This window comes from Vanellus vanellus, assembly GCF_965231255.1.
Source record: "Vanellus vanellus genome assembly, chromosome: 16".
In the NCBI taxonomy this organism is placed as follows: domain Eukaryota; kingdom Metazoa; phylum Chordata; class Aves; order Charadriiformes; family Charadriidae; genus Vanellus; species Vanellus vanellus.
Genome location: NC_138921.1, coordinates 10990509 through 11009918, shown reverse-complemented (window position 1 = coordinate 11009918; position 19410 = coordinate 10990509). Strand labels below are relative to the sequence as shown.

The 19410-nt window shown below is 37.0% G+C and overlaps 1 protein-coding gene across 7 annotated transcripts in view; it reads right to left on the bottom strand.

Annotated features, from left to right (window-relative positions):
• The window catches only part of RIMBP2 (RIMS binding protein 2), a gene marked incomplete at both ends in the record, with an annotated part of 55813 nt that extends 38387 nt beyond the window's left edge, over positions 1 to 17426 (bottom strand). For 4 of the 7 annotated variants that reach the window (XM_082491473.1, XM_082491471.1, XM_082491474.1 and 1 more), the window contains 4 exons: positions 1606 to 1757; positions 7472 to 7676; positions 13269 to 13319; positions 17322 to 17423. In XM_082491473.1, the coding sequence (XP_082347599.1) occupies positions 1606 to 1757; positions 7472 to 7676; positions 13269 to 13319; positions 17322 to 17423 (510 nt within the window). Of the gene's footprint in view, positions 1 to 1605; positions 1758 to 7471; positions 7677 to 13268; positions 13320 to 17321 lie in introns of all 7 variants that reach the window. The other 3 variants (XM_082491470.1, XM_082491472.1, XM_082491476.1) reach the window with 2 other exon arrangements.
• Between the last annotated feature and the right edge of the window lie 1984 nt (positions 17427 to 19410).

Here is a 19410-nt window from a genome sequence, read left to right as displayed (position 1 = left end):
GCAGATATAGTTTTGCAGAGTATATATATATTTTTTTTTAAGACTTCACAGCATTATGCTCCATTTTTAGATTTTATTCATACACTCTCCCCCTGGGTCTGGATACCTCTAAAAGAGAGTTGAGCTTAATTTCTGTGAGCTTGCATAATGTAAGCGTGTATCCCATAATTACACTCCAGAAGGCACAAAACGAACCATTCTGCAAAAGAGGGCTTGACATTCTCAGTGAGAGATAACTCAAAAATCATAGAAAAGGGGAATTAAATTTGACGTGCACTTCTTCTGTTCCTTGCTGTTAGTTCTGCTTCCCTAAGTCTCGTTGCTAAGCTGCTTTTTCCAGTTTGACTATTTCAGGCTGCCTTTTCTGTGGCCTCTTCAAAAAGCAGTGAATGTTCCCACTTTTCAGTAATGCTGCTATGCATAAATATACACATATATTCATTTGTGGATAATCCATATATACGTCCATGGAATTCCTACTATACAAGAATCTAATATTTTGTTGAATATCCTACCCCATACTCAGGCTTGCGATCCATTTAAAAACATTTTGATTCTATCAACTTTCACAGGTTCCGTAGCAATGAATACAAAATAGATAGAAATAGATATGCACACAGTTTCAATTTATTTACTTCTATAAAGATTAAGAATGGGATTCAGGACTGTAAGGTGAGGGGTAAAATCTGAAGATCATTTCCTGATGGCTGTTTGCCCACATAAAACAGGCTTACAGTATTTAATAGAAGATAATACCCTTCTATAAGGTTTTCAAAATGTGTCGTATACCTCCTTGTATTTAACATTTGTCCTACATATCAACAGCCAACTTCCTATGGCACTTTTGTAAAGCTGAGCTTCCCTTTCACTTTCTAGTAGAATTCTACTGAAAACCAGAAAACCTTTCTAAGAAAGGAAGAACAGAATCTTTCAAAAGTCCAATTAAATACAAGCTGTAAAGTTGAATGGTGGAAGAGTTTACTGACAACATTCTGAAACCTTCACTTCCAGATTACAGGCTCAAAATCAGTTTAGGAGATTGTGCTGGAAACTGCTGTTAGCAGGTGGTATCAGCCTAGTTGTAGTGAGAAGATCAACACGTCATGTAAACCAGGCAAAGAACGACTCCTGCAGAATGAGCTAATCATCTGTCAGAGCATACCTGCCTGGACAGAACACTGCATGGAATTTCTCTTCCATTTGCCCAGGCTGTATCAAAGTCACATCTTTTGGTAGATGTAATAAAATAATAATAAACCCGCATAACATACACCAAAACAGACACAGACGGAGATGCTGACTTACACTTCTCATGCACAGAAACAGTACAATGGTCTTAATGCATCACTGAAGGCAGAAGTTTTCATAGAAGCTTGAGGTTCTCACCCACCCATTTTTTATGCTGTGTCACTAGGATATCAGCTGAGACTTCTTTGAAAATATCAGTTAACTTCCCACTGGTCATGTCCCCAAGTTATATAAGAAAATGAGAACATTCATGTCTTGACTTTTTAAAAGTAGGTGGATCAACCTGCATTGGTCCCCTGGAGAAGAAAGGTGCTGGCCCTATAACATACATTTTCAGTAACAAATTTAAAGACTCACGTCTGAATCAAATCTGCATCTTGGGGTACCAGATCTTGACTTGGACAGGAATGTGGGTTTGACAGACAATTGTTCTGGTTTGTCTCCAGATATTTGAAGGGGTCGTATAAACTCTGAAATCACACAACGACTTCCAGACGGACTTTCATGACCTGGCAGGGAACAAAACACATATGAGAATAAGTAGTTGTTCTCAAGCAGAAACACTGCTAACTAATAAGCAGCAGTGAGTTATTTTCGTCTCCTGTTAAAAATAATTCAAGAAAAAGACTAAGGCAGGTAGACTGCAGAGTATAAAAGTAGCTAAGCCTACTATTTCCCAGCCTTTTTGGTAAATTACGTAAGTCAACAATATGTAATGGTACATAACGTAGAAAGTGAAGGTACTTTAATTCCAAACAATCAAAGTTAAAGTTTCCTAATGAAAAAAAAATGTACACCTTGTTCTGAGCATCTTGATATCTTTGGAGAAGTTATCTGACATGCCGATCAACATGCCCAGAACTTAAAAGCTGCTGTTGGAACCCTTCTACTCCTTTCAGCGATGCTGTCATATACTGAAAAGCAGAATAAAGTTGTGCATTTATCTTCTAAGAAAGCTACTGAAATGCTAATAATTTAGTGAACAGGATACTAATTTTGAAATGAAGGGAAGTGGTCTGGCTTTTTGCAGGGCATAAGTACCAAAATTCATATTTCTTAAGAGCTCCTTGCTAACAACAGTACTAAAACACAATTTGATCACAGTGCCATCTCTCCAGTTTCTAAAAGGCGGAAGTTGCAAACTATGAAAAAGGAAAAATCTCCAGAAATGCTTTTTGAATATTTTATTGTGCTTTTTTAAAGGACTTAAAAATGAAAAGGAAAAGACAGTTTATACTGCACATTTAAAGGACCTATGGAGGCAGTCTTACACGAGGCTGAACAGTCTTATCTCCTATTGACTCAAGTGAAAACCAGGCCTAACGGTGAGGGGAGACAAGTAAAAAGAACAACGTCATCAAGGTTGCCAGAGAGACTAATAAAGTGTAATATAAAATACTTCTACATTTTTTCCCTTTTACTGTTAGCTTAGTCCCCAGACCACATGAAAACAAGCAGGAAATTGTAAACGGAGGCTAATTATAGTTGCAGCATCAGCAGAAGTTATAGCACAGCACATAGACTAGGGCATTGCTGACACAATCAGATATCCAGAGTGCTTTCTCCTTTCTCTCTCTCTCATTAACATAATGAGCCTATGCTCTAATTTTTCAGACCCTGGATATGTGTAGGGTCAGCATTTCCTCTCCAGTTCTGCCAGTCTGGACAGCAACGTTTTGCTACTCAATTGCAAGCTTCCCAGACACGCGTCACCAGGAATTACTAGTGGAACCTCTTCATTCATGTCGCAGACGAAAATAAGCTCCAAAACATATCATCAGTGGGTTTTTCTGGTGTGCTCCTTAGTCCAATATGATTAATTTTCTCTGCATCATTGTAATTTACAGCAGGACAGCTTAAGCACATTGACAGCAGGGAAATATACCAGTCATCATACAAAAGATTAATTACAACCAGCCTGCTTACAGCAATCCCCAGGCTGGAAAAGGGCACATTTTTTATTCTTGGAACCTTTCTCACATATATAACAGAAAAGTCATCCCTGTTCAGAAACCTTTAGCCAATTTAGCTCCTTCTGTTTGCTGTTAATGTGCTTGCCATATCAGCCTGTCAGTGCCAAGCCTATAAATAATTGGTCCAACTGTGATTATTCATTCAAAGGAAACTGCTGTTTGGTCTCATACCTCCTGGATTTTTCAGGCTCTGTTATTGAATTAGTTGCACTACATACAAAATGTAGAAATAGATTCTTGGACAATACAGCCCTTGCTTTGCATACATGTAGGATGATAACCAGGACAGGAACACACCTTATCAGGAACTCCAGGAATATCAAGACTCTGGAAGATATTCAAATTCCTATTTTTTCCACTTGTAAAACAGTACATAAAATTTACCTTGAGTCTTTAATACATAGGAGAGAAAACTGCACGGTAGTTGTAATTGCATCATGTGACTGAACGCATCTATGGCTCCAGCTGGTGCTAATAACGAGACACAGCTTACTCAGATACCCCACTTCCCATCAGAGTAAGTCTATAGGCATATTCATCAATGTACGTGGAAATGTAGTTTCTGCCCCAAATCTAGCTCTGGAAATGGATCTGCCTTCCTAACTAGACTTACTGCTGCCTTCGGTGCCCTCTGTTTCTCTATTCATTTGGCTACTTGTGCACCGTAACGTCTCCCTGCTCAATAAATCTGCACTGGGTGCCACCAACCCGTCTCTCTATGAAAAAGTGTGTGAAACAACAGAGGCTGATCATCTAAGGCTCTTTCCCATGCTGCGGGACTGCTTTTATCTGGGACCACAGTGTGATCTATTTCTTAATGCAGCTTAAAAATTACTGCATTTTCAAGGTATTCTAATATCGGCAATAAACTGGAAAGAAGGGATTTTTGGGCGAGCTGTATTATACAATGTTAGCAGTTAGTTCCTGTATACTCTGTACAGAGACTTCTTCATAAGGTCATGAGAAGCTTAAATAATATATGTAAATTCATGCTGATTCTATGTATGTAGAGCCACAGTTGGATTAAAAAAAACAAACACAAGCATCATCAAGAAATGCCTTCGCAAAAAGCAAAACTGAGATTCATTGTGCATGAAGCACATGCCTCCTGAAACCTCCTCTCTGTAATCTCCCCATCATTTCTATAGAGGATGACTACTTTTGCAGATTGTGAATACATGAGTACAGACAAAAATGGCTGCATTTAAAAGCTTAACTTTACTTCCAAAATAAGAAACTATTTCAAACTACGTTCTCTTGTTGATCCAGGGCAATTTCATTGATGTCCCTGGGCTTCAATGTGGAGGAATCAGGCCTATAAAGACTGTTTTAAAACAACTTGTTAACTCACTGGAAACTAAGCAAAAAAAAGGCACCTTTCCTTTTATATTTGCACTCTGGGAAAAACTAATAGTTAAAAACGAAAAATACAAGAGGTCCGTTCCTAAGAACATGCAGCCGCTTCTAGAACCGTGTCCTTTTTTCTCTAAATACTAGAGAAGAACCTTATAAAGCCACAGGGGTTTTGTCCATAAAGACTCGTAAAATCCATATATGCTCAAAATGGCCTTTATTTTCCCACGACTGGCAAGTATGTGTTAAGGAAGTCTGAAGAAGACCCTTTCAAGGAAAGAGGCAAGGAAGAGCACCAGACTTAATTTAAATGTCTCGGCAGAATTAAAGCTGGCCACATTTGTAGTACAATTAGACCCTCCATTTTATTTGTTGGAACAGCTGATTCATTATGGACTACCTAAATTATCTAGAAAAGCCATTTAAATGAGCCTTTTATCTGATGAATAATAAATCTTAAGGTTTCTATATCTGACTGTGACATTATTACACGTTTAGAGTGAACTTTTTACGTTCTAATCTATTCTGGCTAGGTTTGTTTCATTTCCTGACACATTCAAACATCACCAATTAAGGCAAAGCAGCTGGTCATAAACTGATCTCATTTCCGTCATTTGCTTTGCTTTGAAAGCTGTTCTTGTGTTCCTTCTTGTGTTCTTTCTTCCTCACACATAATAAAAATAATTACACTTCTGGTTTGAAGAACTTGCTCTCGCATTACCATCATTATTGTGAAATGGTTCATTTCAATAATTAGAAATCCTGCCCACTTGCTCAAACATTACTTTATTGTTATCGGCGCATTCATACTGAGAATGAATATTGTCAAAGGATTTCTGATGTTTATACTTTAGTGCCACAGGCCCTGAATTCTAAGTCGCATAAAAATCACTAGGTTATGAGAAAAGGTTTACAAAGCAAGGCCTCTAAATGACCTCAGTACAGACCTAGCTGTGTTTTCTGTATTTCTAGCCAAGGATTTTGTGGCAGGTTTCTGTCTGTTATGTTTTGAAGGTTTTTCTAAAAGCTATTGCCATTAGTATTTCAAGAATAAATATCAGATTAGAGCCTATTTAGATCAATTCCAGAGATGCAGACTGGACCTTCACTAGCTGCCTAAAGGACATTTCAATACCTAATTACCTTTCCTATAAAATTAATTGTTGCCTTGAAAATCCTGTCCTTAGAGACCCGAGGAGCTAACCCTGCTGATATTAAAGAAATTTCTACTAAACTCTTTTGGGTATCAAGTAAAGCCTTCCGAATTCTCCATTTAGCACACTTTAATATCCACTTAGGTGAGACTCGCAGCTCCAGAAAAGCCTATGAACTAACATGCACCACTAATATGCCACCGTGGGTAAGACTGCAAACACCTCGAATTTTGTGTTCAAAATCCCAAGGCATACACAGTACAAAGTTGCTGAAGTGAAATGAAAGAAGGATGTCACCTTGGTTCCTTTTGACTTCATTTCACCTTGAGTTTAGCACCCTTCACTGAAAATAACTGCTCATCTGTAACGATAGGGCAATGATTTGTGATTTCTCGGGCCTATGCTTTAGACTTTTTCTAGAAGCTTAGGAAAATGAAATAAAAAGTAGTCAAGACTATTTCATTTTTCCAGTTCCTCTTCATACTTACAATTTTGGGGGAATTTGTAAGCAATGGAAATTACCTGACATTTGTCCCTTTGCAGAACAAGTGGTTAAAGCCATTCTAGCATGGGTGATACTGAGCTGGTGAGCACGTTCCTCAGCCTTGATAACAACATAGTTATAATACACAATCTAACATGCAATTTACATGCAAGTTATGTTCAAGTGTCCTCAGGTAACCTCTTGCCTTGATCTTTGACATTTTCTTATGAATAACGAATTGCTAACAAAGTTGTGTACTTAGGAGGAGCAGTTGCTTCTGGCAACAGGAGATGACCTGGCAAAACTTCAACAACAATCTTGGAAAAACACCTACTGTGTTGAAGATACTAGGCACTATAAGTGTAAGAACACCACTACAAAATAAATTCTTTTTTTCTTTTACTTTACATTCCTTATTTCTTTTAAAACTCAAATCAACAATATTTTTGTTGTGAGTTTTCTATTTCTAAAACACCTGGCAGCTACTTCTTCAAATACTATTTTAAACACAGTTAAAAATTTAAACACACTTTTGCACAGTTTGGTAAGCAACTGTAGGTATTATCCCTATTCAGTTCTGTTAAAATATATCCCGTGAAACTCCTTTCCAACCAAAATCACTTTGGGACAGAGTTTGTGTTCTTGTAGACAGTGTTTGCTTCCATTAAATTTTTTTTAAATGCATTACTTCCAAGTTTTTATGGAGAAGTGCATATTTTCTGTTGAAAAAATGCAACTAAAATAAAAATGTTTTCATGTCTGTCGAAGTATTCCATTCAGTTTTCCCATTTTCTACCCAGATCTATTTACAAGTTTCTTTTATGTAATGGCTAATGCATTGTGGGGGTCTCCGTGCTTTCTTTCCCCATGAACTGCTGCTTCACCAAGACAGCACACAACTCCTGTCCCCAAAACAGTGAAGGCTTTACAACAAAGCCCATACGTGCAGACAGTCTCTCTTCTTCCAACAGAAGTAGATAGTTACACAAGGAATACAACATTTTAACACTGAAGAGGTTTCTCATCACTGCACCCAGCAACAATTAGAGAGAATTCTGCTCACAGCAGTGCCCGAATAAAACTGGAAGAACCTCAGTGAAGTCTTCAGAGATACTCTGAAATTGAAACAAGTCACAAAACAGGAACAGGAGCAAATTCTATCCCCCATTTGTCCAATCAAACTCTATTTACATCATTGAGTTCCATCTTAAAACCTACAGGGCAGAACAGATACCTACAAATAAAATGCTGGCCCTTACCTTTGCCTATAGAAGTGGCTATTCCATTCATCAACTGGGATAGAGATTTACCGGGAGAACCAGGGATATCTGAGGATGCCACCGAGTTACTGCTCAGGAGATCAATCTTCCCTGCTTGCTGTCGAAACTTCTCCAGTTCTCTGGACAGGAGGTTAAATTGTTCGCTCTGTGTCCGGCATTTCTCCTCTAGCTCTCGGACCTTGGCCTGCACGAGCAAGACATAACACAGACATCTGACTGAGATCAGACCGAGCTGCGACTGTGTCAGCTTTTTCTAAGTACCAGGAAGACAGGATAGGCAAACTATTTGGGATAAACAGGCCCACAATCACACTTTTCTCCCCCTAAATTCTCACCCGTATTTAGAACAAACCTTTTAGTAACCCTGTGCTATTGAGGTAAGTACTCCTTTCCTCCCCAGTTTCTAAAGGGGAAATTCCTCATCATATTTTTTGGCAGCACTGAAAAAAATCACTGCCAAGAACACCTGCAAACAGATCCTACAGCTCTGTGACTTCTACACACATTTGAATGTCACTTTTGTGCACTTGTCCAACTTCTTCTAAAACTCAGGTGTATTTCTGAGGTTTGCCCATCCTCTGCTACTAAGTTGAAGCCTCCTGAAATGCTAGATTAACATTTAAGTCTTAAAAACCATAAAACAACAAAAAAAACCCACAGTGGTACATGCAGAATGCGGGCTTAGCGACTGGCTGAATTCACTCTCAAAAATAATGTTCCTCATATAGATGCCAAACCACACAGAAGTAATCCAGACACCAGCCAAGAGGAGATTGTTTGTAAGCTTGTGAGAAGTACCAAAATGTCATTGTTGGCAAACATTTGTGTTTTAATTTTGAGGCAACAGCCTTTAACAGAACAGAACTTCAAAGATAAGCTTCTGTGCTGACTTGGGAAATTTCCCTACCTACAGTTTATGAATTCCTGATGTGAAAAAATGGATGAGGTGATGGAAAGATTCCCTGGCTGAAAGAAACGACAAAGGGCGTGCAAGCAGAAGTAGCTCAACAGCGGCAGTAATAGGCTCCTTATATTAAAAGCTGATGATTATATCCTAATCTGATGCTTTATCATGAACAAAAATCACTCTCCTTCATTAAAAACCCCTTTACAGTATATATGTCTAGTTAAACAACCGTACTAAAAAAGGAAGTCTGGATATCAATTAGATTCATTCAACTGCACTAAAGGTTTCTTCCTCTTGAAAAAGAAGAATGTTCTCAGTTCATGTAAGAAAAACTGCACACATTACATACCAAGAAAATGACATACATTACATGCCACTTATGCAAAGATCTTAGCACAGCTAAAGATAAACAAAACACTTCTACTACCCAGAATAACACAAAACCCCAAATTTCCTACCATAGAAGGTGGTACTGTTTGTTCCATTTTTTTGGTAACAAATACATTTTTAAAGGTACAGTGAATTTTGAGGATATAATTTCTTTATATTCATAAAACAAAAATTAATTTAGTTCAGCTAAAGAAGTCTCAGGGTATCTATTTGTCTGACTATGAAACAGAAAACAGTAAGATACAGACACGTTGTGGGAGTTTTACACAAACATTAAATGCTTTGATTTTGGTTTTTTGTCTTTCATCTTTTCACCGTGGTTTGGAGCAACCAAAATGTCAGCCTTTCCTACTCGTTACTTTGCTGCATGAATAAGGCACCTATGTACAATTTCAAAACAACATTAAACAAACAAAGTAGTAAGGTGGATTTGGTTTTGAGATCCCTCTTTCCAATGGAAAGTTTAAAGATGAGCTATTCAGCTCTCTAAGAATGTATACTGACCTTTCCACATGCTGTTATGGAAACTCTAGCATAAAATAAAAAATAAAAACATCATCATCCAGAACCCAACAAGATGCTAAGGCTGCCTTAAAAAATATTTTTGAAAAAAATATAAATTTAATGTCTTATTATTATTTATTTATTTAAACCTTATTTGCATTTCGGTATATGCCTTCTTTGACTTTTCTTTCAAGTATCTAGAATCTTCATTTTCAAGTTGTTCTCTCACAACAGTATGAAGCCTGGAAGAAAAATGCCTTTACTACTTTTTTTAAAATCAAAAGTTTTAAGTCAGAAGTGAGCACAAAGCTGGTACTATACAGAGGAAAAAATTGCCATAAGATCAACAATAGGACTAACAGGAGGCATCCCCGTCCCCATCTTTGTTTCTTCACTTCAGGCAGGTGCTTGGTTCGCTGTTAGCCAGCCAGACCCACCTCACTGCAGAAAATCCACATATTCATGTATGTCACTACAGAGAGAGGCATGTGCTTACACTGTCAGAAGTACTGAATTTTTATTCTGTACCATAGTTCTGCCCATATAGCCTATGCTAATGACAACGGCACAGAAGTGCCGAGTCTACCAGATCTCCCTAACACTGGATCTGCCTATAGCAGTGGTTGTATGAAAAGACATTCTCTACTGCAGACCATATTGAATGTATCATCTCACTCAGGACTTGCCAAGTTTCTCATACAATACATAGTGCTATTTCTAAAACTTAAATAGCTTCTTAAATTGAAAATGAAGTAGACTTCATCCACTACAAGACAGATACTGTTTGCACAAGACAGGTAAGATGGTGAGCAACTTTCCAGGTGGACAGGCTTGAATTCAGACTAGTAATTAGCTCACATATTCTGCTATGGACATACCATTTCATAGTTTAATTGTTTACGTAGCAGCAATGCATTTCAGTAGGTGGCTCAATAAATCAACCTCAGGTGAAAACACCACATAAAATTATCTTTGTATTAACAAAGAAACAATCTGAATTCAGGCAAAATCCACACAGTCAGAAAGCCACTATCTTGAATAAACTACCAAACCATTCTTACTGGGCATGCTCACAAGAAATCCATTTTCAAAAACATATCTGAGTTCTCATTAAATCATGCCATATTTGAAGACCAGTTTCTTGCAGAAGAAAATTCTGGGTTTGGTAATTTAGTATTAGGCCAATAAATGCCAAGCATGCTTGCATAACAATGGTTCTAGCACACATCCCATGCAAGGTTAGGCAGGACTATCGTACTCATTTTGAAGGGGAAAAGTGCAGAATTCAGGACAGAGAAAGGAGAATTGATGCCCTAAAATACCTGCATGCTGTCCAAGGTGTTCTGGATGAAGTGCAAAGCAATAAATTCCAAACAAGACACAGTAAACAAAGAGATGGGAAATAAACAAAGAAATAAAAACAGTTTTGAACACTTTTTTTACATTTCAAAGCAAAATATATTACAACAGTTAACACGTGTAAAAACATGCATTAACACAAAGCGCACTATAGAACGTTTCAGAAATCAATACCACTGCTGGAGTTAAATTGCAAAAGGCAGATTAAATAAAATGCTAAAAATTAATGGGCTTCTGGCAATAAGAAGCAAAAGCTTAGGAAATTTTGATGGGGTTACGCAAATCAGAGGTTGCAGACAAATCAGCAAAATAGGAATTTTCATTAGCTTGAGGGAGGTAAATAAGCACTTGCCTGTTTTGTTCCTACTTATGTTTTCCTGCATCATATGCTTTCCACCAGGCATTAAATAATAATTTAATCTTATGTTCTTAAAGGCAAGACAAACTTAATATATATGATGATAATGAAAGCATAAGTAAAACACTTCTTGTTGGAATATTAACTTTTATAGATATAAACAATTACAAAAAAAATTTTTTAAAAAATGATCAATGCACCAGAAAAACCACCTTCCGTCAATGCATGACCAGTAAGTACACAGACAGAACAACTACTGTGAGAAGGTGGAAATTACCTTCTGCTCAAAACAGATTTCTAAGCGAAAAGTTGACAACGCACTCGCTATAATCAATCTACAGTATCGCATGTTCTTTATGATATGTACAGTATGTTAAGACTTAATAACCATTTTAATGCCTTTGCTTTTTCTTAGACAGAAAAACTAGTTTGGTGGTTATCAGTGGAAACCTATTTTACGTGCAAAAATGAAGAACAAAAAAGAACAAAAGGAAGTCAGTTAGCGTGCTATTTACTTGGGCATCTATACTTTCTGACACTTTACCTTATCAAATCATCAAATGATCACCACATCAGATGATTCGACTGGAACTTAAAGAATCTGTTGAGACTGGTTTTGAAAAACTGAGGAGGAATTATTTGCTTTAGGAACCTTCTTGCAAGAGTTCAGATTTCTGCTACTTGTTGTCATGTGTCCTATCTTACACAACAGTGTGGGTCAGCCTGCATTTCTATACAGCAGACAGCAAAGGGAATAAAAGGTCTTGTCAGCACCAAGCAGATATTTGAGTGTATACATTTATTTCAATTCTCCTTTGATTTTTTGTGTTTTCATATGTAATTTAACCATAACTGTATACATCCATTATAAAGGTTCCGTTGTTGTAAGAATCTCAGTTTAAAGTCTCTAAAAATTTCATTCCAGCTTAAGGCAACGAGGTTTTGCACACCTTGCCCTGTTCCAACTAAAATTGACAACAAAGCTCACGGTTTTTGAATGGGAGAGTAAGAATTTGTGCCTATTCTTCATTTAACTTCCATACAAGACACAAGCAATTCTGCATCCTTAGGCACAGAATATTAAATTACTAGAATTTTTTTTTAGGACTAATGACTTGAAGAAAGGCTTAAAATGTGATGCAAAGTGCATAAACAAAACTACTAATGAATTTACAGGTAATGCCCTGTGCTATGAGCAATTGCTAATGCAAATACTAGGATCTTTTGGTTTATCTTTATGGATGATGTTGCCTTTATGGATGATGGCAGTACGTGCAGGTATTTAGTGCCTTAAAAATTAGTAAATCGGATCATCTGAATCATCTCTCAAAACTTAATTTATTTAACAGCGTTTACTTACTAAATCCAACAGTCACTGGCAAGTTCTAAAAACATATTGCAGCATAGTTGGGAAATGCTAAGGCCCCTGCTAGTGATACACAGCCATAGGATTAGTGGCAACGGACACGGGTAGCATCCAGACAAAAATTCTGACAGGATACAAGAATAGTATTCTTCATAATGAAAGTGCTTAAAGACTGAAAGAGGCTGCCCGTGGAGGCTGTCATATCTCCATTCCCAGAGATATTTAAAAACGGACTGAGCAAAGCCTTGAACAACCTACAGTAATTTTGAAGAGGGCCTTTCTTTGAGCAGGGAGTTGGACCAGAGAGCCAGAACTATTCTATGTTTCTAATTAAAATTTGAATATATTTCTGGTGCCCTTGATTTTCAAACGCCCAGTTCAGGCTACCTTGAAAAGATCTAGTTTTCCAATAAAAGAATGAAATGTTCTCTCTTTACCACACCCTTTTAAAGTTTTTTCGAAGTATCCAAATTCTTTCATTAGGTTTAAAAACTTCGGCTCTTTAGCATGTTGCTTTATATTTACTAGACAGTAGTTAATTAGGAACCTTAGGTAATTGATTGGTATTTGCAGCTAAATTTCCAGCCTAAACAATAATAATTCTCACAAGTAATCACTTTATATATAACTCCAGTATTTTACAAAAAATGGTACCAAAATTTCCATTCTATACAAAGAGAAACTAAGGTACACACATCACTTCCAACAGCTGGGCTTAATGCACTCCCAACCGAATTATCATCTTTAAAGGATGCAATTACATTAGAAGAGGGGGGGGGGGAAGCCTGTTTGCCTACATATCACTTGAAACTTTCAAAAGTGATACTGTAAAGTTATCACATTCAGAATAGAACCTCCACAAGCAAAGGTAACACAAAGGATATCTTCTTACCTCTAGCAATTGAACTGCTCCTTCATGTTCCTTCTTAGCTTCAACCTGAGCCTTGTTTTTATAATTAAAAAAAAAGAGAGGAGAGGAGAGGAGAGGAGAGGAGAGGAGAGGAGAGGAGAGGAGAGGAGAGGAGAGGAGAGGAGAGGAGAGGAGAGGAGAGGAGAGGAGAGGAGAGGAGAGGAGAGGAGAGGAGAGGAGAGGAGAGGAGAGGAGAGGAGAGGAGAGGAGAGGAATTAATTAGCCGTGCCACATATAGTATGCTCTAACCACATAAAGTAGGATACTGTTTAATCAAATCCAAAGCCAATTACAGTCTTGAAGGGATGGCTCTGTCAATACTACTATAGCACTTTGGTTCCAAGCCATTGAAATAACTGCTTATTTTTAGTAGATTGTATCACAGTGAAGCTTAATAGCATCAGTATTTTGTTGGACCAAGATGAGCATGCTCAACACACTGCAAGAACACATCTGAAGTATCTCTGAAACCCTCTAAAACTGAAAAATTAGCTTGTTATTCTACATGCAGGAGGGTTCATAGTGTAGAAACCTACCATACTAGCTAGGAGAAAGTAACACAAAATTTAAGCTCATTCTTTACATGCAGCAACAGTATTTATCATCTAAGTAAATAGCTCACAATACACTCCAAGGCATCCACAAGAAAGTTGTCTGTAAACAGGAGGGAAACATTTAGAGTCCAATCAACTGAGTCAAAGAAGAAAAGAGGGAATCATTAAGAGCAGAAAAGTATATTTTATGTAGCTCAGAAATTCAGTTATCAAATTTTGGTTGGGAAAAGTCTAAACCTTAGAAACAAAAAAAATACCCCTCAGTAACTTTGTGTTATCCTCACTTCATTTCCATTTAAGTTTTCACTGTCTTCTTTATCAAACCTCACCCAAGATAAGCAAAACTTTTTATTAACCATTGTACCAGGCTGATAGCAGCGTGAATGCACTAACTTTGCCTCTTAGCTCCTTACTAAGGTAACCCAAAGACCACATTCTGAACCTTCCTCATGAGAGAAAAGTCTGAAAACCGACCAGTTCAGCAGAGGGCAACACTCCCCAGACTTTCTAATTTAACGGGCCAGATACTCCCATGATGGACACTGACGCAGTTACATTAACTTCATTTTCCTCACAGATGAGAGCTACCCTACTCCATTATTGGTTTCAATGGAAGCTGGGTCAGACCATAAAGTCACAACAAAAAACATAAGCCCAAACGATACTTCACTGTCACACATGGTAATAAAGCCTCCTTCGGTCCTGCAAACATAGTCATATTTCTTTCTGTAATACAGCAGTAAGTCTTATTGCTAGCACCTGATAAATTATTGGCTTCACGAGCATTATCAAACATATGATGACAAGTAATAGAAAGCCTTCTGTTATCCATCATTACAAATTTAATAAAATCTACCCAGCATATGAGTTCTTGATAAATGATTAGAAAACTTGAATCAATAGCTATCTCTCTTTTACATCAAACTGTCTTGTATTAAGGCTTTCTTGGAGAAAAAGACCATCTGATCCCCTATCAACACAAAACCTTGATGAACAGTCTTATAGTCTTTAGTCTCCCTTTCAGGCTGAAAATCTGATCAGTCTGTTCATTTATTAAAAACACAATGAATTTTTATTTATGCTACCAAAACGTGACAGCAAATACATCAGACTGTACCAGTAACTTGCTTTGTTTTAAAGTGCACATTTCTGTGGTTCATCAGCAATTTTACAACAGTAGCAAAATATGCTGTGGAATCTCATCCTGTTACTGCCTGGAGTTACTACTTTCATTTCATGGTACTTTTTCAAGTAATTAGATGACTAATAAATAAAAGGAAGAAAGAATTTAACACACGTACTAGGTACGCTGAGAGGTCAGCTCTTCCTGTTTAAACAATTCCTGTTTATGATGGAAGCAAAGTATTACAGTTACTTAGGTAACAGATTTATTTAAATTATTTTTCTGACAATATACACTGCGTTATGTTGAAAAGGAGGTGTGTTGGATACCTGCAGTCTAGAACTTAAAGGACAAATTAGTCCGTGCTATGGCTAGAGAACTACAGGCAGCTTCGGCATCTCTCTACAAGGTAGAACAGTGCACATATAGACATCCCCCCGAAATATTTCAATGTTTTGAATACTTTCCCTCTTCTACCCATACAGTTTACTAACCTGGTCTTCATTCTTACTCTGTAGCATTAACAAAACCATTACAGAAGCAACTAAGCATCTCAATCAAGCTGGGATCTCAATGTGTCACGATGGAAAAGAATGTGAGCTTGGAAGGGCTGAAAACCAAAATATAAAAAAAAACCCAAACAAAAACCAAAGCAGCCCTTTTTCTTTTTGAGTGGCATCTAGAATGAATATCATATGCAGATTTTGTGAAGAGATGTGATGGGTAGAACGTTCATTTGTCACAGATCCTTATCCTGAGAGGCAATAATAATTAAAAAAGGCACAATAGGAACTTAATAACATAAAGAATTAGATGGTTCAGGGTCAAAATGAGTGTCTGTGCAAAGTCCTAGCAGAAATATTTCAGGCTAACGAATTAAACCAGTAAGAAGGATGAATTATTTCTTAAATGCTTCTATTAAGTACTGCATCAACGAATTGTTATGGTGGATTTATTATAGGAATTCTAAGCTAAAATTCTAGTCAAACTTAGCAGTAAATGATTATTAGATAATAATTTTTAACATAAATGATCTTGTATTCCACACTACTTCAGGTCCACTGAACAAGAATTTAATCACTGGTTACAGATGCTGAGCTAGTTGCATTGAGTAAAATACCAAATACAATACAATCTCATTTGGGCTTGAAGTTTATCATGCTATAGCTTAGCAAAAATGACTGGAGAAAACAGTATTACAGAGATTTGTCCCCTGTTGCCAATTTGTAACAAAAAGACCCGTGTAATGGGGATTTATTAAAAGAATATAACAAAATCTAGCATGAAGAAAAGCTGTGCCCTTTGATTTCTTTGTTTTGTCAAGAAATTTAAGTCCAAAAATTTATGCGGAAGTTCAAAGAATAACAGCTGAATATAACTAGAAATGGCATTTTGAAATATGACTAAATAGATTAATTGCAAAAGAATAAAAGAAAATTAACTGGAAGGTTTTATTTGGCGAAGCTTTCTATTCCAAGCAAACTATATTTAGATACATCTTCTTATTCTGCTGAGAATCTCCCTTCATGCCAATTCTCTATCAAATTATCATTAGCATTATTATTTCTGCGTTTTGATCTAGTCAAGCAATTGAAAAAAATCAACATTAGTATTGAGACAATTGCAGTGACTTTGGTAAGACTGAAACTCAATAGCAAGGTTTTTATATTAAAATGGATACTGAAAAGTTGCAGCGTGAAAAATAACCTGTCTTAAAGTGAATTAGAGAATGGGCTTGGAAATGAGGCACTTAAACAACTGTTTAATTTATGAAAAAGACGATCAACTGTGATCGTGTCAAGTACCTTGACAAGAACCTACTTTAATCTAATTTAGTGGAGAAAGACAGTAAGAATCACCAGTGTCTGGAAGAGGAAGCCAAAGAAATCCTAACAAAACATTAACGTGTCAGTGAGAATGACTGTTCCAGCAAACTGACAAGGAAACGGTGGCTTCCCCATATTTTGATTAACATGAAATTAAGACAGGATTCCTTCCTGACGTTTAAGGAATGCATAAATATTCCTGAGCCCAATACAGAGGGAAGCAAAGGTAATAAAAAGGACATACATGTATTTGTATCACTTTTCTCCCTATTGGAAAATATGATGGCTTACATAAACTGGTCAGGTTAATCCTCACTGGCATAAACATTTGTAAATCAATTTACAGTCATGTAAATCCAACAGCACACATTCACTGGTTACAACTGCATCAGCAATCATGCAGAACAATCCAGAACAGGAACCAATTTGGCGGTTGTGGTTTAAGTTCCTTTAAACCAGGAGACGTGTTTCATGACCCGTGCTCTGTCGCTGCAATTTGCTATTTCACCTGACTTTCCCTTTCTCCACTTACCTTCTGCAGGAGTTCAATTTCCTGCTGTTTGGCGTTGAGAACAGCCAAGGCTTGCTCATGCTCCAACTCCAGCTGTTGCCGCCGTTCAGCAGCCTCTCGCATATGCTGTTTCAAAGGAAACACAAAAACTATCAGATGACTTCAACATACTCTACCTGCAGCCAAACATGCTGCCATTCCCAGCCACGCAGACGTTCATCTAAACATAAAAGCTCTCTGGTATCACTGATAGGCAAGCTGGAAACTGGATAGGATTTTAATTCGGTCAGTACTTAGGGGCATATTGCCAATGCTAAACTCCGGCATTTTCACAGCAACCTCTTTCAGGATATATGATTCTGTCATTGCCAGCAATGTGGCCTCTGTGATGCACAAGTGAACAGCACCCATTTTATCCACCTGGCACACATTTACATGCGGCATTGTGCTGAAAAGTTAAAGCTTTGAAAAAAATTAGCTTGTCAATTCCCTAAGTGCCTCTTTATCTAGGATACAGTTTTATGATTTGTTTTGCAAATGATGACCCAAAAGAAACAGCTTACCTTTGCTAATCTCTGCCTATTATTTATAGCGAATTAGACGGAGCAAAACTAACACAGTTGGATTTGGACGAAAATGACTACACAGTGCTCAAAAACAACTTTTAAAGTACAGTTGCTACTAATGATTCAAAGCAATATGAGAAAGGTTCTTGGGAAGAGCACAAGCTGAACAATGTCAAGATACCCTTTGCAGATTGAAATCTTTTTCATTACAGGTTAATATTATTCTCCCTATATCATTATAACTTCCAAACACCCTGTTAATAAATGGGAGTTAAGAGAGATCTCTTTATAGATTCTGATCTCTTCTCTGATGAAACTGGTATTGAAGATTTTTATTTTCAAAATTACATATTATTCCCATAATACTCTCAGAGCAGAGACACAATGTCTTATCTGCAGCACCACAAGTTATTACACACAAACCTGGAAGGAATCAGCACTTGGAAACACAAAGACGTGGCTAAAATTTACAAGAACAGCTCAAAATATCTCTTATTGTATACAAGAGAAAATTTTATCAAGCATATTGCAAACCTTTAATGAGCTGTTATTCTCTGCTACATTACTCATAACAAAGAGGGACAGCAGAGTGAGGATGACTTCTCTCAATCTGGATATGTTTGCAAAGGAAGCAGAAATGTCTCCAATACTCCATTTGGCCTCCGCCTGGGATTTATTTATTTTCATTTGATGTGCTGATTAAAAACAACTAAAAAAATCATCAAAGACTTTTCCAATTCAACAGTTTTGACTCTCAAGTATGGCTTGTTTTCTAGGAGTTCTGTGAGGACTCAGTTTTTTGACTGTAGAAATTTCTGAGCTGTGCATTTCGTGCAAAAGCTAAATGGATCTGTTCATGGGTAATAACTGTTCTCAGTATTTGACAATGACCAAAAATAATGGTTCTGATTCTCATCTCATCTGAATGAATATAACCTATTTTGCTAACTAGTATTATTCATTATTTAAATTAGCATGAAGCTACATTTACTGAGCTCAGCAGCTTCCATCAAGTCTTATGTAAAACTTGACACTGATGGAGCATCAGCACATTTCTTATATTCAAGAAATGGTGAGGCAATCAAGTCATTCTCACACCTTTAATTAAAACCTTTAATTATCAGAAAAAAACAAAGCTCTCATTTCATTCTCTCAAGATTTAGTACCAGATTTGGCACAGCATATTTTGATATTGTTAAGTTCTTACTACTTTTACAAAAGTTACTATAGAGCATTTCTAGTCCTTTGCAGAGATCAACAAATAATTAATACTGTGACCATACTGTGAATCTATAAAATGTAATGAAGAAACAGATTGTGATACATGGTCTGTGATTCTCCCCAGCTTTTAATTTCTCTGTTTCCTAAAATACGTATTTAATGATCTACAGTTCACAGATTTTAAGGTCAGAAAAGACCATTTGGTCATCTATATTAACCTAAAAGTACCCCTCAGTCATTTTAGTATTGTCATGATCTACTTAGTATTTAAAGCAGCAAGGATCTCTTCACCCCAGCATCTGTCCCTCTCCTGGCACAGCAAT